A 22,594-nucleotide genomic window follows, 5' to 3' on the forward strand; every position below is an offset into this window, starting at 1 on the left:
TATCCTACAAATAATCGCTTCTCCAGTTTGCGCGCTTGCCATCGCATGTCGCACGTCGCACGTGTCATGTCAATATCCTAACCTAACCTGCCGCCTCGGAGCCGTGCCGATCAGCTGATCGCCGAGTACAGCTCGTATACAGCTGATCGTTGACGTTTGCGGCAGTTTGCGGTGCAAACGCCGCACGAATCGAGAATTTAGATTCCGGAATTATCCCAGCATCGTCGAACGAGACAGCCGACATTTCGCAATCGCATTTTCCTCGCAGACTCACAGCGGACATCGGCGAGAAGAGAATTGAGATAATGCGTGCGGAGGCCGAGCGCGGAAGGTGCAACTAAAGTCAGCAGACACAATTTTATTTTTTGATATTTTATATCATTTCTGAATTATATCTATGCGCACGTAATTTATGTCGCAACTCAGAGATCGCAGGCGTTCTAGCTACGGCACCGGTCGCGCGAATTTACGAGCAGGAATCCGGCAGGCGCGCGACCGCGCTTTCCACCCGCGGCGTTCCCGAAATTGATTTCATGACGCACCTGCGACTCGACCGTCTCATGTCCAAGCTCCAGTCGATCGCTCGGCGACGGTATCTCGCCCGGGCGAACGTCCTCGCGCTCCTGGTCGGGGCGCTCCTCGTCCTCCTGTGCGTGCGTTACCTGCCGGCGCGGGGATGTTCAGCAGATCGGCAGATTTCGGAAGCCAAGCCCAAGTACAGGCTGATCGTCCTGGTCATGAGCGGGCCGGACAACCTGGAACGTCGCGACACCATCAGGAAGACCTGGCTGGCCGATCACAGCCCCGGCGCCACGGTGAGGCACCTCTTCGTCGTCGGCACCCAGGACATCCTGCCGGAGCAGAGGAACACCCTGCAGTCGGAGAAGGAGAAGTTCGACGATCTGCTGCTGCTGCCCAGGCTGCAGGACTCCTACGGCACCCTGACGAAGAAGGTCCTCCACGCCCTGAAAGCCGTCCACGAGCACTACGACTTTGACTATCTGCTGAAGTGCGACGACGACTCTTACGCGCTGGTGCACAAGATCCTGAAGGAGCTCGACAGGTGGCAGAGCAAGGGCACCAGGCGGGAGCTCTACTGGGGCTTCTTCAACGGGCGGGCGCAGGTGAAGCGGAGCGGTCCCTGGAAGGAGGCCGATTGGATCCTGTGCGATTATTACCTTCCTTACGCCCTGGGCGGCGGGTACGTCCTGTCCTACAATCTCGTCAAGTTCATCGCCAGCAACACGGACATCCTCAAGTGAGTACAGCTACGAATCACGTATAAAATACTTTTGTACTTAACATTATACTTGTGTTTTGTTGTATATATAAAGATCCTGTAATGGAGAACGGATAATTCTCTATACATATATGTTTATTCCAGTTCTTAATTCTTCCTTTACCATTTTCTTTATAAATTTGCACATCCTAGGCTGCATAATTCCGAGGACGTCTCCGTCGGTCTTTGGCTGGCGCCGCTGGCGAACATCGAGAGGAAGCACGACGTGCGCTTCGACACGGAATACAGATCGCGCGGCTGCTCCAATCAGTACATAATCACGCACAAGCAAACGATCCCGAACATGAGAAGCATGCACGAATACTATCAGGCCTCCGGCGCGTTGTGCCCCAAGGAAGTGAGGAATCGCATGAGCTATCAGTACAATTGGACCGCACCACCTAGTCAGTGCTGCAATAGACAATCCGGGATCCCTTAAAGCGACGGGGGGGACAAGATTTCTGCAACGTTCTAGTCTGGTTTTTTGATACTTGCTCAAAAAACATTCTCATGTTTATCGCGTACATTTGCAATGGCTCTAAGCATTATATTTATATTCTGACTTGTATCTTCATTAGGATACATTGACATCAAATATCGTAAAAATGTAGCCGTAACTCCCAAAAGCAATTTAAGCAGTATTATTGAGAAAAGTAGCGAAAGATTATAACGAATTCGTGACGTTTCTTCGGAAGAATTAAAGCGAAACTATAAATTTGGATTTTATTCGTATATTTTACTCGTATAATATAATTATACGACAGCGCTATTAATTAATTAAAAATGCTTGTAAATATATTTTGTAAATATTCAGAGACGCGTAGGACAGGTTGACATAGACGAGATAAGTTTCGATGAACTAAATATATTTTTTTTAATCGTATTGCTGTATTCGTTTATAATACACTTTTCACATCTTCAACAGGAGTTTACTTCATGTATATATAAACCGATGTACATTCATAACATATAAAAACAGTAATAACGTTAATAATTTAATATTCTAATTAATCTAATTAAAACTATGAGTCGATCATTATCGAGCGAAATCACAGATATATTCGAGAAACGGCCGTGTAAAAGTGATAAAAAAAAAATGTGAAGTGATTCTTGTGCGACGCGGTTGGCATTACTAATAAATTACTATTTTGATATATAAAAAGAATGTAAAGCGATAGTGAAACAATGGCCGATTCTCAAAAAGTTTTCCGTCTGTGATGCATTTATGTCTGAACTGTTCTTCCATTACATCTAAAATTGATAATAAGAATTCATTTATCAATAATAAAATTTCACTCATGTATCTATTTCATACATTTGGAAATGAGATCAAGTTTATTATATATGTATTAATCATAATCATTTCAATATCTAAGCTTTTTCTAATATAGAAAGAGCCCGCGAGATGCAGTTCTATATATCGCGATAAAAAACTCAATTTCTACATATTACAGTAAAACGTATCATATATCTGGAGAAATTGTTTACGGACTAGTTATTTGGCGATAACGATCCGCGTTTGCATATCATACGTTTATTGTTATATACGTCATGTAAAAATGAAAAAATTGTCTCGTTACCAATATTAGATGCAATGGAAATGCAGTTCTATTCTCTCTCTGTACATGTCTTTCGTAAATTTTCTCCTATCGTCCTTTTATATAAAAGTCGGTTTACTTTCAATATGAAAAAGTCATGCTCTCTTCTTCAAACCGACGGTGATTCACACACACACAAACGTTTCTAGGAATTACTTCTTTTTGCGATCTTGCGTACATTTGGGACAATACCACTTTCCTTTAGGTTTCGTTGTTAAACCTACGCAGGCGAAGTGGAACCATTCTATAGGACACTGAAATGTGAAAAAAATAAGGAATTAATTATCTCGCAATCCTGTGATATCTATGATCTTTAAGTTATAACGAGAATTGAAGAAAAATGCATCTTGAAAAACAAATAGGCAACAAAGCTTCGTTTGAAATGTAATTCTAGTGGATATTGCTTTAAAAAGTCTTTTTAAACAAAACTTACATCTGGATTGTCACAACCGATCATTTCTCCGTATGATACTTGGTGACAGAGACAGTAAGTCGGTTCGTTAGGGTCGACAGGCATGTCTAGAACATCAGCTGGATGGCCGAGTGTCGTCGCGTCTACCTGGGCACCGCTTCCCACAGCGCCAGTGGATGATGCTGAAGCTACAGAGCCACCTGATGTGAATACATGCGTTTATAATCAAGTAATGGACTTAATATTTAAGGATTGACATAAGCGAGATGCGATTGTAAGAGCTTGATTCAAATGTACCTTTCTTCTGCTTCTTTCTCGCATTCTTAGCTTCATCTTCACTGCTCACCACGGTACCCTTCTTCCTCTTCTCCTTCTCCTTGAGTTTCTTTCTACCCTTCTTGCTGGCATTGCTCTCCTCCTTTGCTCTATTGCTGTTCAACGTTTTGTCCTGTATCTCTGCCTCAAATCTCGCCAGATCTGAATCCAGTCGTCTGATGTGTTTATCAACCAATTCATAGGTTTGAATGGCTAATTGGACCTTGTCATCGCCATATTCCTTAGCCTTGTTAAAGAGGCTCTGTATATGAGCGAGCTGCTCCTTTCTCTTCTCCGGCGATTCCTTCTTTACATTCCTCAAGTAATCGTCCGCCAATTTATCGATGTCCTTCATCAAACCCTGTGCTCTTGCATCCAAATCGCGCATCAATGTAAAATTCCTCTGTAATTCAATTGGCAAATGCTCGAGGCCTGTAACACACGTGTCGACAGAGTCATATTAACTGGTCGAGACTGTCACACATGCTTACCATTAAAATAAAAATAAAGACAAGAAACAGATAGTATAATTTTAAATGCAAAATTTTAATTAGAGAAGATTCAATATTAACAAAAAAGATACTGAAAAATTCAGATGGGGAAGAGGATAGAACGAAACAAATAAAAATCGAAAGAACACGAAAGAACGACGTTCGCGCGTCGATAAAGTTCCCACTTTTTGAAAATCTTTTTCTTTCGCCTTTTTCTCGCATCGGGAGTGGAAAAATAAGAGCGGAAAAGAACTTAAAGGAAAAGAAATAAACTGGCCCGAACATACAACGCCAATACTCACTGTCGAGATAGTGTTCCAGATACAGTGCGGTCGTCATGACGGTTGCGTCGTATCTTCATGTAAAATTGGAATTATCCGTACAAATTAATTTTCTTAAACGAGACGCTCGACAACGGCAAGTTAAAAACTCAATCAGTGATGACCGACAACGATCCTCGAGAGATAACGGACACCGATAAAAGCGCGACAGCCATGACTGCCAGCACGGCTGCCAACCACCGCTAATCGGGATCTTTTCCTTTCCATCTTTTCACCACCGTTGCCGCTTCTAGGGGAAAAGATCGCGCGGAATCGCGCTGTCCGCGGAAATAAAAAAAAAAAAAAAAATAAAAAAAAAAGATGAAGAAAAGAAAGGGGAAAAAGATGAAAAGTTAAATCGAGATTTTACTTTTTACCTTTTTCCAATTTTGAAAATTGGAAAAAGATAAACCGAGATCGATAATCAGAATTCGACCAATCAGAACGAAACTGATTGAAATTAAACTTATTTGATTGGTCGAATTAATTTTCAGTTCACAATCTTCGATCTCCAAATGCGTCATCGACATAATGCACAATAAACAAAACAGATGAACGGACCGTTTCTTTGCGCATCCATGCGATTATGCAGCTCCGTCTGAATGGACCTTAAAGCGGAGAGCACACACTTCTGCACAACGCAATACGTAAGCATAAGAAAACTGATTGGTCTATTTTCTTATGCACATGTGTATGGACCAATCAATTTCCTTATGCTAAGACTCCATAGACGCGGAAACGCCGTGCGGTAGAGTGCGTTGACCAATCAGAAGGCTGCCGCAAGTCGCCTGCGGCAAAATCAAAATTTGTGATTGGTCAACGCACTCTGCCGCATGGCGTTTCCGCGTCTATGGAGTCTTAGCATTAGCATTATGCTTACGCCCGCCGTATGCGTTGTGCAGAAGTGTGTGCTCCCCGCTTTACCAATCGCGCGATGTAAACGTAGCTTTAAGCATGTTTTTCATCGCGTAGAAAGACAGATAGGGGGGAAGAGAGATAGAGAAAGAGAGAATTGAAAGAGAATAAAATAGAAGAAGTCACAGAGGAGACGCACGTTTCGCAGATTCAAGCTCGATTCCAGCGGACGCATCCGGACGTGAAATTTCCCGAACCATGTGCTCCCCCGTGATTTCCCACCGTAATGTTTTACCTGCTCGGTATCCCGTCGCGCCGGTTGCCGCGTTTTTGCTCGATGCTGCATAGGAAGCGACGTGGGAACGATGGCTGAATTTCTCAGGTAAACGCGCCAAACGTCACCGCGTGCTGCATTTCGGCCAAGCGCGGCTTGGCGACGCGCGTTCCCGCGTGCCGTTTTAAACGTGGACGGAAGAATGCGCCTAGTGAACGTAATGTCTCAAATCGGGAGACAAAACGTTCTTCAAGACGCCTTATCTCCCGATTTGAGACACGCGTGTTGTCTGAGCTACCTCTGCTATCATAAAGCTCTTGCTCTTCATAATGATAAATCTTTGTAAGTATCGGTATTTATTTGCATATAAATTGTTTACGCGATATTACAATGTCCAATATATATTGTTTAATTAAGGAAATAAACAATTTTGTCAATTTTATCATACATTTTGTTTAATCATCATTTTGTTCAATTTCAGCCCATACATTGGTGTCCTATCAGATAACTTGTGAAACACATGGCTGACGAGAAATCATCCGATTACCGTGCGTTCTGTGCGGAAGATAACGACGAGATCGAGGGCCTTAATGAGAAGCTGATACAATTGTTATCTGTGCAAAAGTTATTGCTTCCGGTATCCAACAGTTCGCCGTGCGACAGTAAACTAGAAAGCAATAGCGATTCTAAAGTAATCGCCAAGGCATCTGAGTCTCTGTCGTTTAGCCATTGCAGGCATGACTGCTCCGTTCTTTGTCATGGTCATGATAGCCCATCTAAGATGCCGAGTACATCAAATCTTCCACCTATTGGCGTATTTTGGGACATTGAAAATTGTCAGGTTGGTTCGATATAATCTTTAGATTCTCCCTTTCTGTTATTAAAATAATATCCCGTCGTGTACGTGTATTATAGGTTCCTAAAGGTAGATCCGCCATAGCGATTACCCAATTGATTAGAGATAAATTTTTTAATGGCTATAGAGAGGCAGAATTTATTGTAGTTTGTGACGTTCAGAAGGAGAATAGCCAAATTATACAGGAACTGAATGACGCTCAGGTAAAACCAACTACTTTGCACGATCTCGCTTAATTCGCAACGATATTTGTTACCAAATCATTTATTCTGCATTTGTTAGGTTAATTTAATACACGTAGCTGCTACATGTAAGAACGCTGCGGATGAGAAGCTTAAACAGACCATTAGGAGGTTTGCCGACATCCACGGCAGCCCAGCAGCCATAATCTTAATATCCGGCGACATTAATTTTGCCGCTGATCTCAGTGATCTACGTCATAGGAAGAAGATTCATGTGATACTGCTGCATAAGAAGAATACCTCAGAAGCGTTAATATTATGCGCCAATGAACATTATGATTTTATGGAGCTCACGGAGCCACTGCCGTCCAGACCTCCACCAAAGGTAATGAAGACTGGTATGTGACGACTATAATATTGACAAGGGAATTTCCATTCAAAATTGTTTTATAAATTACGTTACACTTTTCTCAGATGTATTTATTTAATAAACAATATTCAGCGTATACGTAGTATACTTTTTCTCACTCTTTATTTCCGAATATACTTTGTTTTATCTTATGTGTATCTGTGTGTAGTATACTTTGTACTTCCCAATTCACATGTGGTTCAGACTCATTTCCGGTAATATATTGTATATACAGTAAAGATATATGTACTTTAGTGATTTGTCTGGTGATTATGTATAGAGACACATATATCAAGGGAATGCGCTTAAATTTCAAATTTTGATTACGTTTATCAACGTACATAGTGATTTCATCATCATGGGAATTACGAGCAATTTTTCCAAATTAACCACTTTTAAGAAACACGTATCTATAATGTTAGAATTTACTGGTATTACACAATCTGTCCTTTGCATGTATACATGTATGTCTTTACCTATGAATATAATTTAACCTTTTTCAGGGTAATGAATCCTATGACCTCCTAATTAATAATCTTCCCGATGAAATAGATGTTAATATCATTAAGCGTCGTCTTAAGCAATTATCCGAAAATTGTGGTGGTCGTGTGGTAGATGTCCAGTCCAATACTGCCATAGTGCGGTTTACGTCGCATAGTTCTGCAGAAAGGTATATATTTTATTAATTTTGATTACCACAGGTATATAGAAATAGAAATTGCATCAGATATGTAGAACATTTGGGCTTTTTTTTCTTAAATTAATTTAATGAAAATATGTATCTTTCATTCATATTTCATATACTCGTTAATGGAAGTAGATGGAGCGAATCTCAAAGTTAATTTGAGTCTGCAGGCAATAATCGGAAAAATTTTAGTTAATATTTACGTTCCTTTTTCTTCTTCGTTATCCATATATTAATTCTTATTTAAATAACCCGCTCGTACGTCGTGCAAATCAGCCTTTCACATTCTTTGTCATTGGATCGGTGTGTGTACATATAAGAAAAGGAGGAAAAACAATCTTGTATGCCTTCTGTGTTACATATAGATTTAGCAGGGACGAAAACATAAATAGGAAAGATTCGAAATAACAGACAGTAATGTAACGAACGTAGCGGTATCAAAGAACATCATATAATAAGTTTACTTACTGTTATATTTATTAGCACATATTAGGATTTATTATAGTGAAGTTATTTCTGCAGAATAATATATCTTGTTTAGTATTTATTGTTTTTTATAATTTAAATGTTTAATCGTAATGTTGAGTGATGGTTTTGCTGTTGGTAAGTTATAATGTCTATTGTGTCGCCATTATCAAAGAAGTTTTGTGCCGTTTAATATCGAGAAACGTTTATTTTACACGCAATTTATTTTATACGTGTATTTTCATTTAAAATAAAATATTGTAATAACTAAAATTAATAATTATTAAGTACTGTTGAAATCGATCTGTGTCTAGGTACTTGTACATTCTTGCGATCTACAAGGTCATTTATAAGTGGAATTAGTTGTTAAGGGGGCTATAGAATAACAATGTAATTTTGTTTTTCCGCACTTTTTTTATTTTTGTTAGGGCTCAGAAGCGTATGGATGGAGAATATGTTTATGGGTCGAAAATACTTGTAAGATATCTCGGAAAGGAGAAAGGAAATATAATCGTTAAAAATCCAGGTACGTTTGTAGCCCTTAGTGAAGTAACGCGATAAATTGTCAAGTTTATTGTGATTAATAATACTGTTTCAGGAAGTGTTATAACTCGAAGTAGGGCAGTCAGTGAATCGGAAGTTGTTGCTGACTCTAAGCAAAGTAGCTCCAAGCAAATGTATGCTGCGAGTGCCTCTGTACTTGGGACAAGAACCCTCCAATTTCCGCATTATCAATCCGCGTCATCCGTAGTGGGTGCCTATGGTCCTGCTTTCAATCCCCATTGTGCGCCCATCAATGGTCCACCATCAGGGTCAGTTTGTGAAATTTGTTAAACCTATTTATCTGGTGAACTAACGCGACATATATTTTCTTTTAAATGATGATAATCCGAGAAAGAGCTCTAGAGTCGCGAGTAGATTTCTTATCCTTGCTGATTCGGGCTATGAACTTGTAATTTGATCTTATCTGATATACAATATTAAACAAATTTTATATTTGCTGCAAAATCGTAACGGATTTTAATATCTTTATTTTATATTTCAGGCTGATACAACCTCCGTTATATTTCGGGAGGGCGTATCCGAATAGTGGCGATGTAGCTTTTAATAGGACATACAATGATCTTACTAGGGTGCAGTCACCAAATTTAATTTGGCCAATTCCGGGACCTCAACAATATGGCCATATATGGGAGGAACAATACAAAGTTAGTTTTGTTTAGAGGAATCTTTAAATTTATCTCTAAACATCTCTGTTTTCTTTATTCTCATCCTTGTTTGTAATTTGCTGTAATTGGTTTACTTCTCATTGTTTATAAACAATATAACGTTCACGTATATAACATACTAAACGACTAATTTTGTTCAAGGCGGAAAAGTCGAAGGTATTAAGCAAACGAGTTCACATCCCGCAGGTTCGGGACAATAATGTTGCTGTTACCACGCTTTCTCGTACACCTGAAGGTCTTAGGCGCATCAGAGGTACACACGGTACATTTCTTCATGCTTCCGAATGGCTTGGAGGGCGGCAATCGTACAATTCATTAGCTGTTCCACTTAGTTATAATGGTAACAAACTGAAATCAATTTTGTATTACGTTACGTCAATTACGTATGACAATTAATAATATATATTGTTGAAACAGCCCAATCCAATTCTTTCAAACGGCGTAGCCCATCTCCGCTGTACGATGCACCGACTAGAGAAAAGAGCTCGTGGCACGGTCAGGTACGAACACAATTGTATTCTTATTGTTCATCTTACATTATATTCAGAGAAACGAAAAAATATATGTCTTATTTTTTTTTTTTTTTTTTTTTTTCAGAATCAACATCAGATTCCTACACGAAACAATAAGACACCATCACCTTATGAAAATAGTATGTTACAAGGGACAGGACAACACAATCAAACATCACGGTCGCATCTAAGTGATGCAGAAAACGAAGAAGTAGAGGTACATTTATATATCGTTATGTGTTAATTTACTTGTAATCTATACTCTTTATTTAATTTATTTAATTTATGATTTCTTAATCTTTTCTCTTTCTCTCTAGAAATTTTTAAATCCTATAAACAATCGCGTCGGATCTAGCATCAATAATGGTACTAATATACCAATCGAATTGCAAGTAACAAATTTAGATCAAAACATCGATATGAAAGACATGAAGCGAATTCTTACGGCTGTGTTTACGGAACACGTCTCGGTACGTGGCCATGTATTTATTGAAAACTTATAATTTATGTACAATCTTTTATTGTAGAGACACTTGTTGCAGAGATACGTTTCTTTTCTATTCTAGAACTGTCATATTACTGTATTTACGCAATCGGACGGTAATTACGCCGCTAGTGTCAAATTACTCTCGTTATCGGACGCACAATATGCGATCTCGCAATTACACCGTCGTAAAATAGGCTACAAGCGCATTTTGATATCTTACGCTCATAACGGTGGACCAAATCTGCAACTTATCCGAGCACAAATCGTAATGCTGTTGCAAGAGGTCCCGGGACACAAACTGCCGCTATTCAAATTCCGCGAGATGTATGAGAGCCGGTTTATGATCTCTATAAGCGTGTCGGAACTCTACAAGATGAGAGACGTATGCATAATCACCGAAGATCCGAGCGGCAGAATGGTCTCGCTCAATCCGGATCATAGAAACACACCATCGCCGTGCTTTAGTAATACGATGCAGGTGCGCGATATACTCCGTGTTACACGTGTATTGTTTGTAGCATTTGCAAAATGATGAATAAGAAGCCGAGTCTGAGCTTTTCCGGTGACGGTCGAACTACATTATAGTTCCTTTTACTGTCGAGAAGCTTTGATCATACTGTAAAGCGATTTATCCTGAATTAATATGTTCTCTTTTATGTGTGTGATGAAAGATTTATAATTTTATACATATAAAAGACACTGAATATAATGTTTACAGGATGGACAAGTCAAGTTACCGTATTGCACAATGCATACCGCGAAACCGTTGCTGGACAAAGGCTGGGCGGAACAAGAAATGGCATCCTTACCCAACGTAAAGATCTCTTTGAAGCTTCTCGAGTCTCGTGTGCAACAATTATTAGTGTCGCACAATGGCATTCTACCTTTGCCAAGGTGTGTTTCTTATTTATATTACATTTTGTATACAGTACGAAAGAATTATGATACATATTGCAATCTGTTGAATAATTTCAGTCTACCGACTTGTTACGAGGCTGAATTCAAAGAACAATTGGAAATCATAGAAAATGGTGTACCTTTAGAACATTTGGTTTCGTGCTTATCATGCGTCGAATTAAAACAAGATACCGGCAGCGTGAAATATATTATGTGGATAGGAAAGAAAGACCATGACAATAATCACGATGGTAGTTATTCTATAATTCGATAACAATTATTTTGAATACAAGGTTGATCAAAGTTTATTACAAGAATCGTTGTCCTTTTCAGAAACTAAGTGCGTGAGTCCACCGCTCGCGACTCAGTTAGCCCTTTTTAGCCGCGAACTGGTCGATCTTCTGAAAACCGCTCCGCACTGCCAATTATCATTTAATCGATTTATACCGGCGTACCACCATCACTTCGGACGGCAGTGCAGAGTCGCCGATTATGGATTCACTAAACTAATAGATCTGCTGGAGGCGCTTACGTCCACTGTTCAAGTATGTAAATTAAACGACTCGTCCCGCGAATAGGTGTTAAATCAGAATGATCTGCGAATCGTCGCGTATCCTTTCAGGTGATGGGAGAGGGCAATAAACGCACGGTTACGCTATCGCATCGTGCTCAAGTACGCAGATTCACCTCGGATTTACTACGAGTGCTGAAATCGAAAGCGAGCAAGCAAGTGGCACTTTCGGAATTTCCAAGCGTTTATACTCGAGTAATAGGTACAACAGGCAACTCCGTAACATTGATTTACTCGCGTTTATTGAAATTTTTTGAAGGTGGATAATCGGTAAATTTTTTTTCCAGCAAAACCATGGGACATCGTGGATTATGGTGTATGCGATATCGAAGATATTCTGGGTGAAGTGTCCGAGAACACTGTTGTCGTAACTCCTATGGAAGGTGGCGATAAGATGATAGCCATCCCCAAACGCGAACAGACTGTCGAAGAAATCGAACGAACGAAACTGTTCGCTAAAGAGGTGCGCGATTGGAAGGACTTTTAATTACGCGTAAATTTCGTACATTTCCTTGAAACTGTACTTGTAATTTAACGAAACTGTACTTGTAATTTAACAGGTGGTCGAGTTACTGCAACACGCGCCACAATGTAAGATGCTGTTCAACAAGTTTGTACCTTCCTATCATCATCACTTCGGTCATCAATGCCGCGTGTCGGATTACGGATTCACCAAGTTGATCGAATTGTTCGAAGCGATCCCGGACGTAGTCAAGATCGAGGAGGTAAACGGAGGCGAGAGACAGATATCCTTGACCGAGAAAGAGGGTCTTAAGGTCCTCTCCGAGCAAATATCGAAATTGGTGATGCGCGCCAGAAGCGGCCTAAGTGTTTCGAGCATCGCGCAAGTGTTCCAACATCAATTCGGCTGCGCGCTACGTCCCGAATCGTACGGTTGCAGTTCGATGTTGCAGCTTATGCGAAAGCTTGGAGACACCGTTCAGGTAACACGACATCGTACAATCGATCTAATGATCGGCAACGCCTCGACTGATATTTGTGTGACTATCTGTATGTTCTTGTATCACAGATCATAGATTTGGCTACAGGACCAGCTATCATCATAATAGACAAATCGCACTTGCAGCAAACAACCCTCCAATGCCGGCGTGTGTTAATGGACCAACCCCAAAATAGAATGCCAGTCAGAGAATTTGTACAGCAATACTCTCAGTATTATATGAAGCAATGTAATCTAGATGAGTTTAGAAAAGATCTGACAAATGTTGTTCGGGTATGTATGAATTTAACGCGACCCATTATTTATTTACACTGTTATTAAAATGCCTCAAGGCATTAAAACAGACTGATTAAATGTTCTGAATTATGCGTTTATCACATCTTAAAAATATATCTTCCAGTTCACAGTGATAAATGGCGAACAATTCATCGAGCTGACACCATTGCATCGTTTCGCCTGCGATCTTTATCGCGTAATGATGAATTATGGCGGTACATTAAACTTGTCGCAGTTTGATATGTCATACTTGAGTATCATGGGCGCACCTTGTAAACCTGCACACTATGGTTTTCCAACAATAACTGCACTTTTACAAGCCTTACCTTGCACTGTAACGATAAAGGAGACACGGAAGAAAGAAGCGATTATCTATTTGAAAAAAAAGTTAGCCGGTAAGTAAATGGTTCAAGTATGACTTCTCTTGTGTATCTCGCTGTTTAATTTAAATTTTTTATTCTTTAAGCTTCCGCCGGTATACGTTTGCCATCAGTATACAAATCGATGTCATCATCCTATCGCGATACGGATTCCAGTAACGATTCGTTTGAAAGTGATTCTTCCTGCCGCATGAATGCCTCCAATACTTTGAGCGCGATGGATCACGATCACGAAAAGTGGATCGATCAGTTGACAAACATTAATTCTTGGAAAGCGAAGGACGATAAAAGTCTATGGCCGGAAGCTCGTGATAAGCATTGGAAGAACTTGCCGAATTCGGAGGAACGCTCGATTAGCTGGTCGGTCCCGGCCGAAAGCGGCGGTGAAAGCTTCCTGAACAGTTTGATACGCACACCGATGCAACGTAATTTTCCTCCGCCGCCGCCCAAGCCCGACTCCCCGCCTGAGGTATTATTTCAATCAACATTAAAATTTATCTCGATATATTCTTAATTGACACTATTGATTTATCGCTTTTTTGCAGGATGTTATGTGGGAGGAAGAAGCACAACACTTGATATCATCGCTGTGGAAGTCCCCAACAAAATTTGCGTACCCGCAAGATGAACATTCCACGAACGTACAGGTACAGTTCTCTCTATCGGATGTTTACACGTTAATAAAATGTTAATTTCTACATAGTTTGTTAATCCGTTGTTTCTTTACAGGTTCCCTCGTTGGCCTTACCAAGCTGGAATCAGATTCTGGCCAGCGCCGATATATCGAACTTGTTGTCGCCAACGAAAAATCTATTGCCCGCTGCTGCTAATCCCTTGTATCCGCCTACCTCTCCGTACTATCACAAGTCTGTCGTTGCACCACATCCGTCGGAATTGCCGCTTCCTTCTCTATCGCTAACACCCAAGAAGAAGATATTGGCGGATAATCAGAAAAAGACCGCCGCCAACGCGAGGATGCATCTCAATCTTGCAAGTTCCGAAAGCGAGGATATTATCGAGGATGACGAGAGCAGCGACAGTCATAGCACTTCTGGTAAACCCAGTGAGTAGCATTATTTATATTAAAAAAAAATAAATAAATAAATTATCTTCCGTGCGTCAACTAATGTTTTATAAAATGATCTCTTATTGTACGTGTGTGCTCATTCGCTTAAAAACATCAGAAAACTATGTTTATCTCGCTAGTTAAAGGCAAGAGACGTCTGGCGGCCCAGTTCGATCAGCGGATCAAGCCATAAACGGAGAAGTACGCAAAGAAAGAGAGACGTTAAAAAGTGATAAGCTCAGGATCAAAACCAGATTGTGTTTAATCGATTTCTTCACGGAGACAACAAGAAACTATGGACTTCAACGGATTTCGGTAGATCGCCACCTAAACTGGATTTAATTACCTATGTACTGTTCCATGAGTGGTAGGTACCATACTTTATTCACACTCGAAACTTGCAAGAGATCTGTGTATAGATTAAATATATATGCAAACCGGAAGGAAGCGATTATAGCACAAAAATTATTTTCAAAAAGTATGAAAATATACATCGAGTAGAATATGATTGTTATAATTTGGATTGTAATAGGAAATGCGTGAGCGACGTTTATATCGAATGACATGTGCTGATGGTTAGGAAACGTGTAGCATTTTTTCGTACTGTGATATAGGGTATAAAAAGAAGCGAGACGATAGTAAATACTGCACTAAGAAGGGAGCTTGGGATGGCAATAATTAATCTTTCCATAAATCACACGACAAGAAGCGTGGCTGGTGCATTTGTGAATTATGTAATTACATTCAGACCTTTTTTATATCGCATCTAATATTTTCTTTTATTAACAATCTATCTGTTTGATATAATTTTAATCTTATTTATGTTTGTATCAAATTTACAATCAATTTTTACTTGATTGTTTCGACTAGTTAACAATACATATCGTGAGAAAAAAATATATAATTTTTATACCTATTCCTTTTTTGTTTTATACTTGTTAAACGAAAGCGAATATTAGACTAGATTCCATATTCAAGTATACCATAACTACTTTCTTTTTGTAAATATAAATTATTTGTTAAAACGCTTCTTTCGATTTGCCTACGTTCACATTGCCAGAGACAATGTGAGTTGCATTCATATAACATACTATATGTCCGAGAAAGATATTACGTATACTTGTTGCCAATTAGAAGATAAGCGCATTCCCTTGTCTACCATGCACCTTCAGTTATTCATCTTGTTAATCGTCTTACCAAATTTCTCCATTCATCATTGATACATTTTTTTACTGCTCAATGTATAATTTTACGAATGTGTCATGTGAATGAGTGCGATCACGAATACAGTGATGACAGATGTGTAAAATTGGAGTGCATAATATGCTGTAATATGTTGCCACGCGATTTTCACAATACGTAAGAGAAGAGAATAATTTTATCGATGAAAAATCTTCGATGTTTTGAGATTAGTGCTTACTGCGTGGCAGAAGGATATAACGTAATGGTGCGACGAGAGATAAAATTTTAACAAGGGTCGTTAAGACAAATTCGTCCAGTAATTAAATAAATGGCGATAGGTATCATGTATTTTTATTCAAAAGGAGACGAGACAAAAGTTCGCATCGAATATCTCTGTAGCAGCCATTGCGCGATATCGGTCCTCTTTTTTTTTCGTATAAAGACCGATGATGGGAATACATGAATTCTGTTTATGATATATATATATTAAGTGCGTAATATAAGATGTATGATGAGAATGTAAGTCTTTTCGAATTGTACACAAGGGAATGAATGCGTGATGATCTCACTTTTAATCTCGTATATTTCATGCTCATTGTAAATATGACATGGATGTGTAATAATTTGCAAGTATAGAGAGAGATTGATTAGATTGTACTGTAGGATTATGGCTACAATGGATTCCTTTATGCGATAGTTTGCCAATTTATTGTAATAAGTTATTTAAAAAAATTCGAAGGATTTGAAAGGGATACGTTAGTGCTCGCGCTATCTCCGCTTGGACCATCGGAAGATTCGCGATAAGTTGAACGACAGCCAGGTATCCGGTATTGTAATAGTTACAAGGATCGTGTAGTATTCGTGTAGTGACTTTTTAAACTATTTTGTTAATTTATTCCTATTAAGAGAAATCGTTTCGTTACGTGTTGTATATTTATGCATAATAATGAATCCTATTGTATTTTATATTTGCGTGAAAAATTTCCATGCGTGTAACGTGTCCTATGGCAGGGAACTTTTAATTCGCGTTCAGTCAGAGATATTTTATACGTTCGTGTAGTACACGCCGTCGCGTAAGACACCATGCGAGGTTGTCTTACATTCTAAATGCCTAATAAGTTTTATGCGCATTTAATTTGCTTTGGCATTCGAAATGGATGGATGAATAATCTGGTTGAAACATTATGTCAAAACAGCGGGAAAACTGTAAATGAGAATTTATATATAGAAGATGATTTTATCGTAATAACAAACGAGTGAAATTATAATGTATAAATCATCGATGGAATCGTGTCTAAATGAGTATTTCATAAATTAATTTGATATACATGTACAATAGGTATAATCTTTTTATATATTGTACAATGAGAGAAGGAATAAAAGGAAAGATTGATTCATGCAATATTCAGAGATTTGCTGTCGATGCGTACGCGTGCGCGCGCTACGTGATTTTTATGCCATTGTAAGATGCGGATTGTTACAAAAAATGCGAATGAGAGATTAAAATTCTGATAAATTACTTTTATTATATCCCGCCGTTTTTAAATCACAACACATCTGTACACATTAAGCAAACCTGCGATTCAGGACTCATAATATGCGAATGCGTTTCCCATTAAATTGTCATCTACGATGCCGTTGCAAATTGCTACGCCTTGTCTCCTTTCATACCGGTACCTACTGGACCGTGACGGCGTTCCCAGATCATACGATGTTTCTGCTTCATGTACGCATGTTTCACGTCTAAAGCCACTCCCATTTCGCCATCTGTATCATTCAAAGGAATTGATTTCAACAGAGAAATTAAACGCGCGTTGCGGTTCTATATCGAGGTGGATTTAACAAAATGCTCTCAATAGTTTTTCACACTTCTGAGAATTTGAATTGGATGCGATTATGTATAATTGTCAAGCTATATGTTCTTGGAATCTATAAATTTCTCCAGAGATAGTAAAAATTCTTTGATTCATATTAAATCTATTCAATTGGATTAAAGTGAAGACGCGAGGCACAATTTTCGTTCATTTTTCTAGAGACAACTTGGACCGCGGAGAGTCGGGATCCAAATTTGTTCTTATTATTCTTACAATCTCCAACTCACATTTTACAAACCAATTGACGGCTGCGTCCTCGTAAGTTTTCCTCAAAGGTTCACACACGTGTTCGTCGGCCTCGCCGTGATAGAAGGAGCACTGTTCAAAACGACTTCTCAGAATCATCAATATTTCTTCCTCCACCGTTCTGAAATAGAAATGAGGAATAAAAAGGGAGGTATCAATCGGTCGTGACGACGCCGTTGATATCGCCGATGTCGAGGATGCTATTCTTCGCCTACTACTTCTAATATTTCATAAAAAAATGTTAATTTACTTATCGCGTAAGAATTGGCAATTTGCCTCGGTATAACAAACCACGTCGTCCGTATAACACTCGTCGATCGTCGGCACGCGACGGTATTGCTGATGATACCACGGATATTTCTTTTGGTTCGGCACTACGAATTTCTCTGCAACGAAATAAGGACGTTCATGAGTCGCCCGCGAGGCAACAACATAACCAATACGGACGATTAGATAATACCTCGGACGTAGGTGACCGGTGCGTCTATCACGTAGAACAAGGTGTTCATGAATTTGTACATGATATTGTCCTTCTCCGCCATCGTTTTATATTTAATTTAAAAAAATCAACAGCAACAATTAGTATTTTTCTCGTCAAATTATCCTTCCGTGCTGGTCGATGGTAATCACATCGCTGCGCGATGCACGGACGTCACACGTAACTGAGCGGGACGTAAGGGGAAAAGGGAAGGAGAACTAAAGAATCAGATTGGCTGTTACAATAGGTCCAAAAAATCTGAATATGTAATAAAAAAATAAGTTTAAAATTCAAAAATAGTTACAGTGAAAAGAGAAATTGATTTAACATAACTCTTGAGAACGCATAATTTTCTTTTCTCAAAAGGAGCAATATTCTTGCGTCAAGAATCCCAAGATGTATTTTAAATAATAATTAAAATTAAAACAATGATTCGTTATTTAGAGCTTCGAATCCGTCTCTTCAAAGGATATACAGGAGAAATGTGTGAGAAAATGATTAAAATTAATCTAAGATTTTTAAAAATTTATTTTTTTTCTCTGCAAATCGTGCACAGTAGAATATGGATTTACTGCGCTGGCGGGGCGGTCGGCACGCCGACGGTTCGCGCTTCTTCCTCGCGCAGACGGTCCTTCTTGAGTTGTCCCATGAAGGACATCTTGTCGACGGCGGTCTGGAAGCGACCGTGTCCGAATTTGGAGCTGGTGTCGATGAACTTGAGGTTGATCTTCTCCAGCGCCGATCTCTTGGTGTGTACCAACAAGGACTGTAAAACACGTTTCCACGTTATGTAACTTCGCTCATATAAATATCGATTGGTGTAATGTCAAATATTTAATCAGTCCTATCATAAAACTATCATGGTTATCAACTTTGTATAAGGCTCTTTAGAAATGCATCATGAGTAAAGTAGAACGATGTATCGTTTGTCCATTAAATGTCACTCCTTACCTTCCTGAGCGTGATCACGCGCTTTTTCGGGCCCATGCAGCATCCCTTGATCATGATGAAGTCATTGTTCACTTCGCCATAATGCGGGAAGCCACCCATTGGCGTGATGCTCTTGTCTGTAAGATCATACTCCGTCGATGCGTTGTTCTTCACGATCTACAAAATGTAAAAAGACATTGCGATAAATATAAATCCCGATGAATAATTTCGGATGAAGAATTCATGAAGTGTTAATAACAGTGACTTTGTAACTTGTCTTGGAGGCCTAAAGCACTAATGTGAATTATGCGTTAGGTACTATGAGCAAGTAACGATTATCTCGCCTCTTTGAAAGTTAAGAATCAATCTTTTTCTCGTGTACCAAAGATCGACATAGGGAAAGAGGCACGACAGATAACTCGGATCCAATGGATCCAAAGCGATAATTACCTTGCCGTCCTTGGTATGGATGCCCTGTCCGATCCTGTAGATCTTCTTGTTCATCTCGGTACGATGGTGGTAGCCTTTCTGACCAGCACGTGCGACGGTGAAGGACACGCGGCTGGGATGCCACGCGCCGATACAGGCGACCTTTCTCAGACCCTTGTGGGTCTTGCGCGGCAATTTCTTCGTATGCCACCTAGACGTGACACCTGCAAGAAGCGGGAAAAACGTCAATTTTTTAAGAATCACCCACGCTCGTCGGACAAGAGAGCCAGATTCGATTCACAGTTAGTATTCTCTTCTTCGGTAAAGGACTTCAGTAGGAAGGCAGCATGGTATTATCCTCAAGATAATCAGATAAGTGCACGTCATGCTTTTTTCATCATATAGTCCTAAGTGCTTTCTTGAAAGCATGCTTCTCAGGATGTGTGTGCCGGGGGCAGGGCGCGAGGGGTGCCAAAGAGCGACAACTCCGGGGGGCAAACAGCACACACACGAACACATACATATGTGTAGAAACGTACCTTTGTAGCCTTTTCCCTTAGTAACTCCAATTACGTCGATCATCTCATCGGCAGCAAACACGGTATTGATAGGCACAGGTTTCTCCAGATGCTCGCGCGCCCACTGCACCTTGTCCTCGATAGTGCCGCCGTTCAATTGGATCTCCATGATATGAGCTTTTTTCTGACGCTGCCTCAACAGCTTCATCTAAGAAACAATAAAAAAATCAAGTTAATTCTTGATTATCGAGTATATCTTTATTTCACAATCTTAATACTTTAACATCGTCGCATCGTACCTGAGTATGCGCGATGATACGAACGACGCTGCAGTACTTCTTGATCTTCTTGAGATCCGCCTCGATGGACTTGCGGCCGAGGTCGTCTTGCCATTTCTTCGACGCTTTCGTAAATGCCTTCTTCTTACTCTTGTACCTGTCGGAAAATCAATTGCAATGCCCGTCTGTGCACGTGTCCTACGCCACACTTGGGTATCTCTGTAACGTGCCAGTCTCATCGTAATGAGCGGAGACTGGGCACATTTCTTGGACCAACCATATTAAAAACTTTAACGGCCATATCCAAGCGATTACTCTCATCGTGCGAGCGGAGAGCTGGTGCGATAATTTTAGTATCCGTGTAGGTAAAATAATAGCATAGTCTTTTAAAGAGAAGAACTGTACCAGGCATGGTTTGTCTCAATGGTCACTGCCCAATGGGCTCCAAAAAGTCTATGGAATATACCTTGCTTCCATGCATTCTGCGTAAACAGAGCACAGTGTTTCTCTTCGACGTGGCAGTCTCGAGAACTTACTGCATTAAAGACAGCTCTCGCACTGCAACCCAGACGGATCAACGTGTTTCCACGTTGATCGACGTCCAAGTTAACACGTCGTAAATTTCAATATCAATATAAACATGCCTACTTGTTCTCGACCATTTCAAGACCTCTTGTTTTAGCTAAACTTTTTGCACGGTTCATTTTTCCTCTTTTCTTCACGTTGGAGAAAAAAAAGAGAAAAGATGAACCGTGCAAAAAATTCAGCAAAAAGAACAGATCTTTAGATACATATAGCAAATGCGGATGGTCTCTACTAACCAGTTCTTGTAGAAACGCCTGCGGCAATCCTCCGACAGATGCTCCGCCCAGACAGTGGCGAGCGCACGAAGTCCATGCGGCGTTTCAATGTATCCGACAAGGCCAACAACGATCATCGGCGGCGTCTCGAGGATAGTAACTGCCTCTACGATCTCCTTCTTATTTACCTCTGTAAAAAAACAGTTGATATTTAGAACATGTATAAAGTAATAAAGAAACAAGCTCATTTTGAAAAGGGACTGTACTAGGTATGGTTTGTCTCAGTGGTTACGGCCCAATGGGCTCCAAAGAGTTTATGGAATATACCTCGCTTCTATGCATTCTGCGCGAGCAGCGCACAGGGTTGCTTTTCGACATGGCGGTATTGAGAACGTACTGCATTGAGGGCAGCTCTCGCACCGCAACCCAGGTGGATCAACGCATTTCTGCATCAATCAACACCCAGGTTAACACGTCGCAAGTTTATATGCATTGTTAATAAAGCATTAAATGCAAGGAATGTTTAATACACTTCAATCCCTATTGTGGTTAAGTCTTTAATAACTCTATCATAACATTAATTATATTTTTTTCCTGTAATAAATACTCACTCGAGCCAGGACGATCAGCTTCTCTCACGACGTGAGTCATACCGGCTTTGTAGCCGATAAAAGCAGTCAAGTGCACAGGCTTGCTAGGATCATCCTTCGGGAAAGCCTTCACCTTTCCGCGATGCCTTTGGGATCTCTTCTTTGGATAGAACCCCATCGACCCATGTCGAGGGGCGCTAAACTTCCGGTGCGACTGCAACACGAGATGCAGAAATTTCAGACGCGTGGACCAAGCACGCGATCAAGTTTTTTCGGCAAAAAAGAAAATCAGACCGCCCTAGAGTATTTCGTCAAGGTAATTCAGACGAAAACCATAAACTTTATTATCTAAATCATCATTTAGTGATATAAATCGCTTCGAGGCGTCGCACGAGAAGAGCCATGTGCTCGTAAAATCGTCTCCCAGTTGTTATCGCAAAACGCAAACGATACCGTCGATATTAGTTGTAATATTTGTTTTAAAGTTCGAAGAAAATATTCAAGAACACGATTGCGTAGCTTTAAGACGCCGATGCCGAAGAAAATTGCAAATTTCGTTGGATTCGTAGATCTCTCACGCCGCACGCGTTCGACTTACCATGATGTCGTTGACGAAGAAAATGGAGGAAGCAAGCCTCAACGACCGGCTTTTATACCGGCTAAACACTGATTCAAACCTTAGAAACCTGAATTCTCTTTGAGAAAATTCTTGGTTTTTCCTAGGAACTTTTTTTAGCTATCCCGCATAA

The 22,594-nt window shown here is 40.1% G+C and overlaps 5 protein-coding genes and 1 non-coding gene across 11 annotated transcripts; 2 read left to right on the forward strand and 4 right to left on the reverse strand.

Moving 5' to 3' along the window:
* Nucleotides 1-146: 146 nt before the first annotated feature.
* On the forward strand, nucleotides 147-2,162 carry Beta3galtii (beta-1,3-galactosyltransferase 6). The gene is made up of 2 exons (XM_071780712.1): nucleotides 147-1,258; nucleotides 1,433-2,162. Exons 1-2 carry the CDS (start codon nucleotides 534-536, stop codon nucleotides 1,716-1,718), a joined length of 1,011 nt encoding a protein of 336 aa, XP_071636813.1. The 5' UTR covers nucleotides 147-533; the 3' UTR covers nucleotides 1,719-2,162.
* A 665-nt stretch (nucleotides 2,163-2,827) lies between these two features.
* Ing5 (inhibitor of growth protein 5) lies at nucleotides 2,828-4,732 on the reverse strand. Of its 2 annotated transcripts, none has more exons than XM_071780717.1 (4): nucleotides 4,398-4,732; nucleotides 3,587-4,036; nucleotides 3,311-3,477; nucleotides 2,828-3,131 (listed from the first exon to the last, which is right to left on the reverse strand). In XM_071780717.1, exons 1-4 carry the CDS (start codon nucleotides 4,432-4,434, stop codon nucleotides 3,030-3,032), a joined length of 756 nt encoding a protein of 251 aa, XP_071636818.1. In that variant the 5' UTR covers nucleotides 4,435-4,732; the 3' UTR covers nucleotides 2,828-3,029. The 2 variants fall into 2 exon arrangements, with proteins under 2 accessions (XP_071636818.1, XP_071636817.1); XM_071780716.1 differs by having other exon boundaries at nucleotides 3,311-3,489.
* A 627-nt stretch (nucleotides 4,733-5,359) lies between these two features.
* On the forward strand, nucleotides 5,360-17,230 carry Marf1 (meiosis regulator and mRNA stability factor 1-like protein). Of its 5 annotated transcripts, none has more exons than XM_071780923.1 (25): nucleotides 5,360-5,652; nucleotides 6,026-6,385; nucleotides 6,460-6,603; nucleotides 6,683-6,967; nucleotides 7,495-7,661; nucleotides 8,570-8,667; nucleotides 8,740-8,953; nucleotides 9,187-9,349; nucleotides 9,512-9,710; nucleotides 9,788-9,870; nucleotides 9,968-10,099; nucleotides 10,200-10,352; nucleotides 10,449-10,847; nucleotides 11,088-11,263; nucleotides 11,345-11,517; nucleotides 11,600-11,811; nucleotides 11,889-12,039; nucleotides 12,125-12,300; nucleotides 12,398-12,781; nucleotides 12,868-13,071; nucleotides 13,199-13,469; nucleotides 13,541-13,923; nucleotides 14,000-14,101; nucleotides 14,184-14,517; nucleotides 14,661-17,230. In XM_071780923.1, exons 2-25 carry the CDS (start codon nucleotides 6,065-6,067, stop codon nucleotides 14,711-14,713), a joined length of 4,977 nt encoding a protein of 1,658 aa, XP_071637024.1. In that variant the 5' UTR covers nucleotides 5,360-5,652; nucleotides 6,026-6,064; the 3' UTR covers nucleotides 14,714-17,230. The 5 variants fall into 5 exon arrangements, with proteins under 5 accessions (XP_071637024.1, XP_071637025.1, XP_071637026.1 ...); XM_071780924.1 differs by having other exon boundaries at nucleotides 9,557-9,710; XM_071780925.1 differs by lacking the exon at nucleotides 10,449-10,847 and having other exon boundaries at nucleotides 5,361-5,652.
* On the reverse strand, nucleotides 17,209-18,489 carry Nd-pdsw (NADH dehydrogenase (ubiquinone) PDSW subunit). The gene is made up of 4 exons (XM_071780950.1): nucleotides 18,283-18,489; nucleotides 18,073-18,208; nucleotides 17,804-17,943; nucleotides 17,209-17,469 (listed from the first exon to the last, which is right to left on the reverse strand). Exons 1-4 carry the CDS (start codon nucleotides 18,362-18,364, stop codon nucleotides 17,351-17,353), a joined length of 477 nt encoding a protein of 158 aa, XP_071637051.1. The 5' UTR covers nucleotides 18,365-18,489; the 3' UTR covers nucleotides 17,209-17,350.
* Nucleotides 18,490-18,810: 321 nt separating this feature from the next.
* Nucleotides 18,811-22,592, reverse strand: Rpl3 (ribosomal protein L3). Its single transcript, XM_071780945.1, has 8 exons — nucleotides 22,444-22,592; nucleotides 21,867-22,059; nucleotides 21,277-21,445; nucleotides 20,477-20,612; nucleotides 20,199-20,385; nucleotides 19,681-19,883; nucleotides 19,252-19,407; nucleotides 18,811-19,066 (listed from the first exon to the last, which is right to left on the reverse strand). Exons 1-8 carry the CDS (start codon nucleotides 22,444-22,446, stop codon nucleotides 18,869-18,871), a joined length of 1,245 nt encoding a protein of 414 aa, XP_071637046.1. The 5' UTR covers nucleotides 22,447-22,592; the 3' UTR covers nucleotides 18,811-18,868.
* LOC139815519 (small nucleolar RNA U43) lies at nucleotides 22,130-22,205 on the reverse strand. Its single transcript, XR_011732747.1, has one exon. It is a non-coding gene; the product is annotated as a small nucleolar RNA U43 (small nucleolar RNA).
* Nucleotides 22,593-22,594: the final 2 nt, after the last annotated feature.

Source organism: Temnothorax longispinosus, chromosome 6 (assembly GCF_030848805.1).
Source record: "Temnothorax longispinosus isolate EJ_2023e chromosome 6, Tlon_JGU_v1, whole genome shotgun sequence".
In the NCBI taxonomy this organism is placed as follows: domain Eukaryota; kingdom Metazoa; phylum Arthropoda; class Insecta; order Hymenoptera; family Formicidae; genus Temnothorax; species Temnothorax longispinosus.

What these genes read in the sequence shown, in the direction of transcription:
- Beta3galtii (XM_071780712.1), top strand. Translation starts at nt 534, where the DNA reads ATGACGCACCTGCGACTCGACCGTCTCATGTCCAAGCTCCAGTCGATC. An exon ending in AGCAACACGGACATCCTCAA is followed by an intron (nt 1,259 to 1,432) that starts GTGAGTACAGCT and finishes TGCACATCCTAG; the next exon opens with GCTGCATAATTCCGAGGACG.
- Ing5 (XM_071780716.1), bottom strand. Translation starts at nt 4,434, where the DNA reads ATGACGACCGCACTGTATCTGGAACACTATCTCGACA. An exon ending in GAGAAAGAAGCAGAAGAAAG is followed by an intron (nt 3,490 to 3,586) that starts GTACATTTGAAT and finishes TATTCACATCAG; the next exon opens with GTGGCTCTGTAGCTTCAGCA. An exon ending in TCGGTTGTGACAATCCAGAT is followed by an intron (nt 3,132 to 3,310) that starts GTAAGTTTTGTT and finishes TTCACATTTCAG; the next exon opens with TGTCCTATAGAATGGTTCCA.
- Marf1 (XM_071780923.1), top strand. Translation starts at nt 6,065, where the DNA reads ATGGCTGACGAGAAATCATCCGATTACCGTGCGTTCTGTGCGGAAGAT. An exon ending in GCTTTAGTAATACGATGCAG is followed by an intron (nt 10,848 to 11,087) that starts GTGCGCGATATA and finishes TAATGTTTACAG; the next exon opens with GATGGACAAGTCAAGTTACC. An exon ending in AGCCCGACTCCCCGCCTGAG is followed by an intron (nt 13,924 to 13,999) that starts GTATTATTTCAA and finishes GCTTTTTTGCAG; the next exon opens with GATGTTATGTGGGAGGAAGA.
- Nd-pdsw (XM_071780950.1), bottom strand. Translation starts at nt 18,364, where the DNA reads ATGGCGGAGAAGGACAATATCATGTACAAATTCATGAACACCTTGTTC. An exon ending in ACCGGTCACCTACGTCCGAG is followed by an intron (nt 18,209 to 18,282) that starts GTATTATCTAAT and finishes ATTTCGTTGCAG; the next exon opens with AGAAATTCGTAGTGCCGAAC. An exon ending in CGTCAATTGGTTTGTAAAAT is followed by an intron (nt 17,470 to 17,803) that starts GTGAGTTGGAGA and finishes TGAATGATACAG; the next exon opens with ATGGCGAAATGGGAGTGGCT.
- Rpl3 (XM_071780945.1), bottom strand. An exon ending in GTATCATCGCGCATACTCAG is followed by an intron (nt 20,386 to 20,476) that starts GTACGATGCGAC and finishes ATTGTTTCTTAG; the next exon opens with ATGAAGCTGTTGAGGCAGCG. An exon ending in TCCATACCAAGGACGGCAAG is followed by an intron (nt 19,408 to 19,680) that starts GTAATTATCGCT and finishes TACATTTTGTAG; the next exon opens with ATCGTGAAGAACAACGCATC.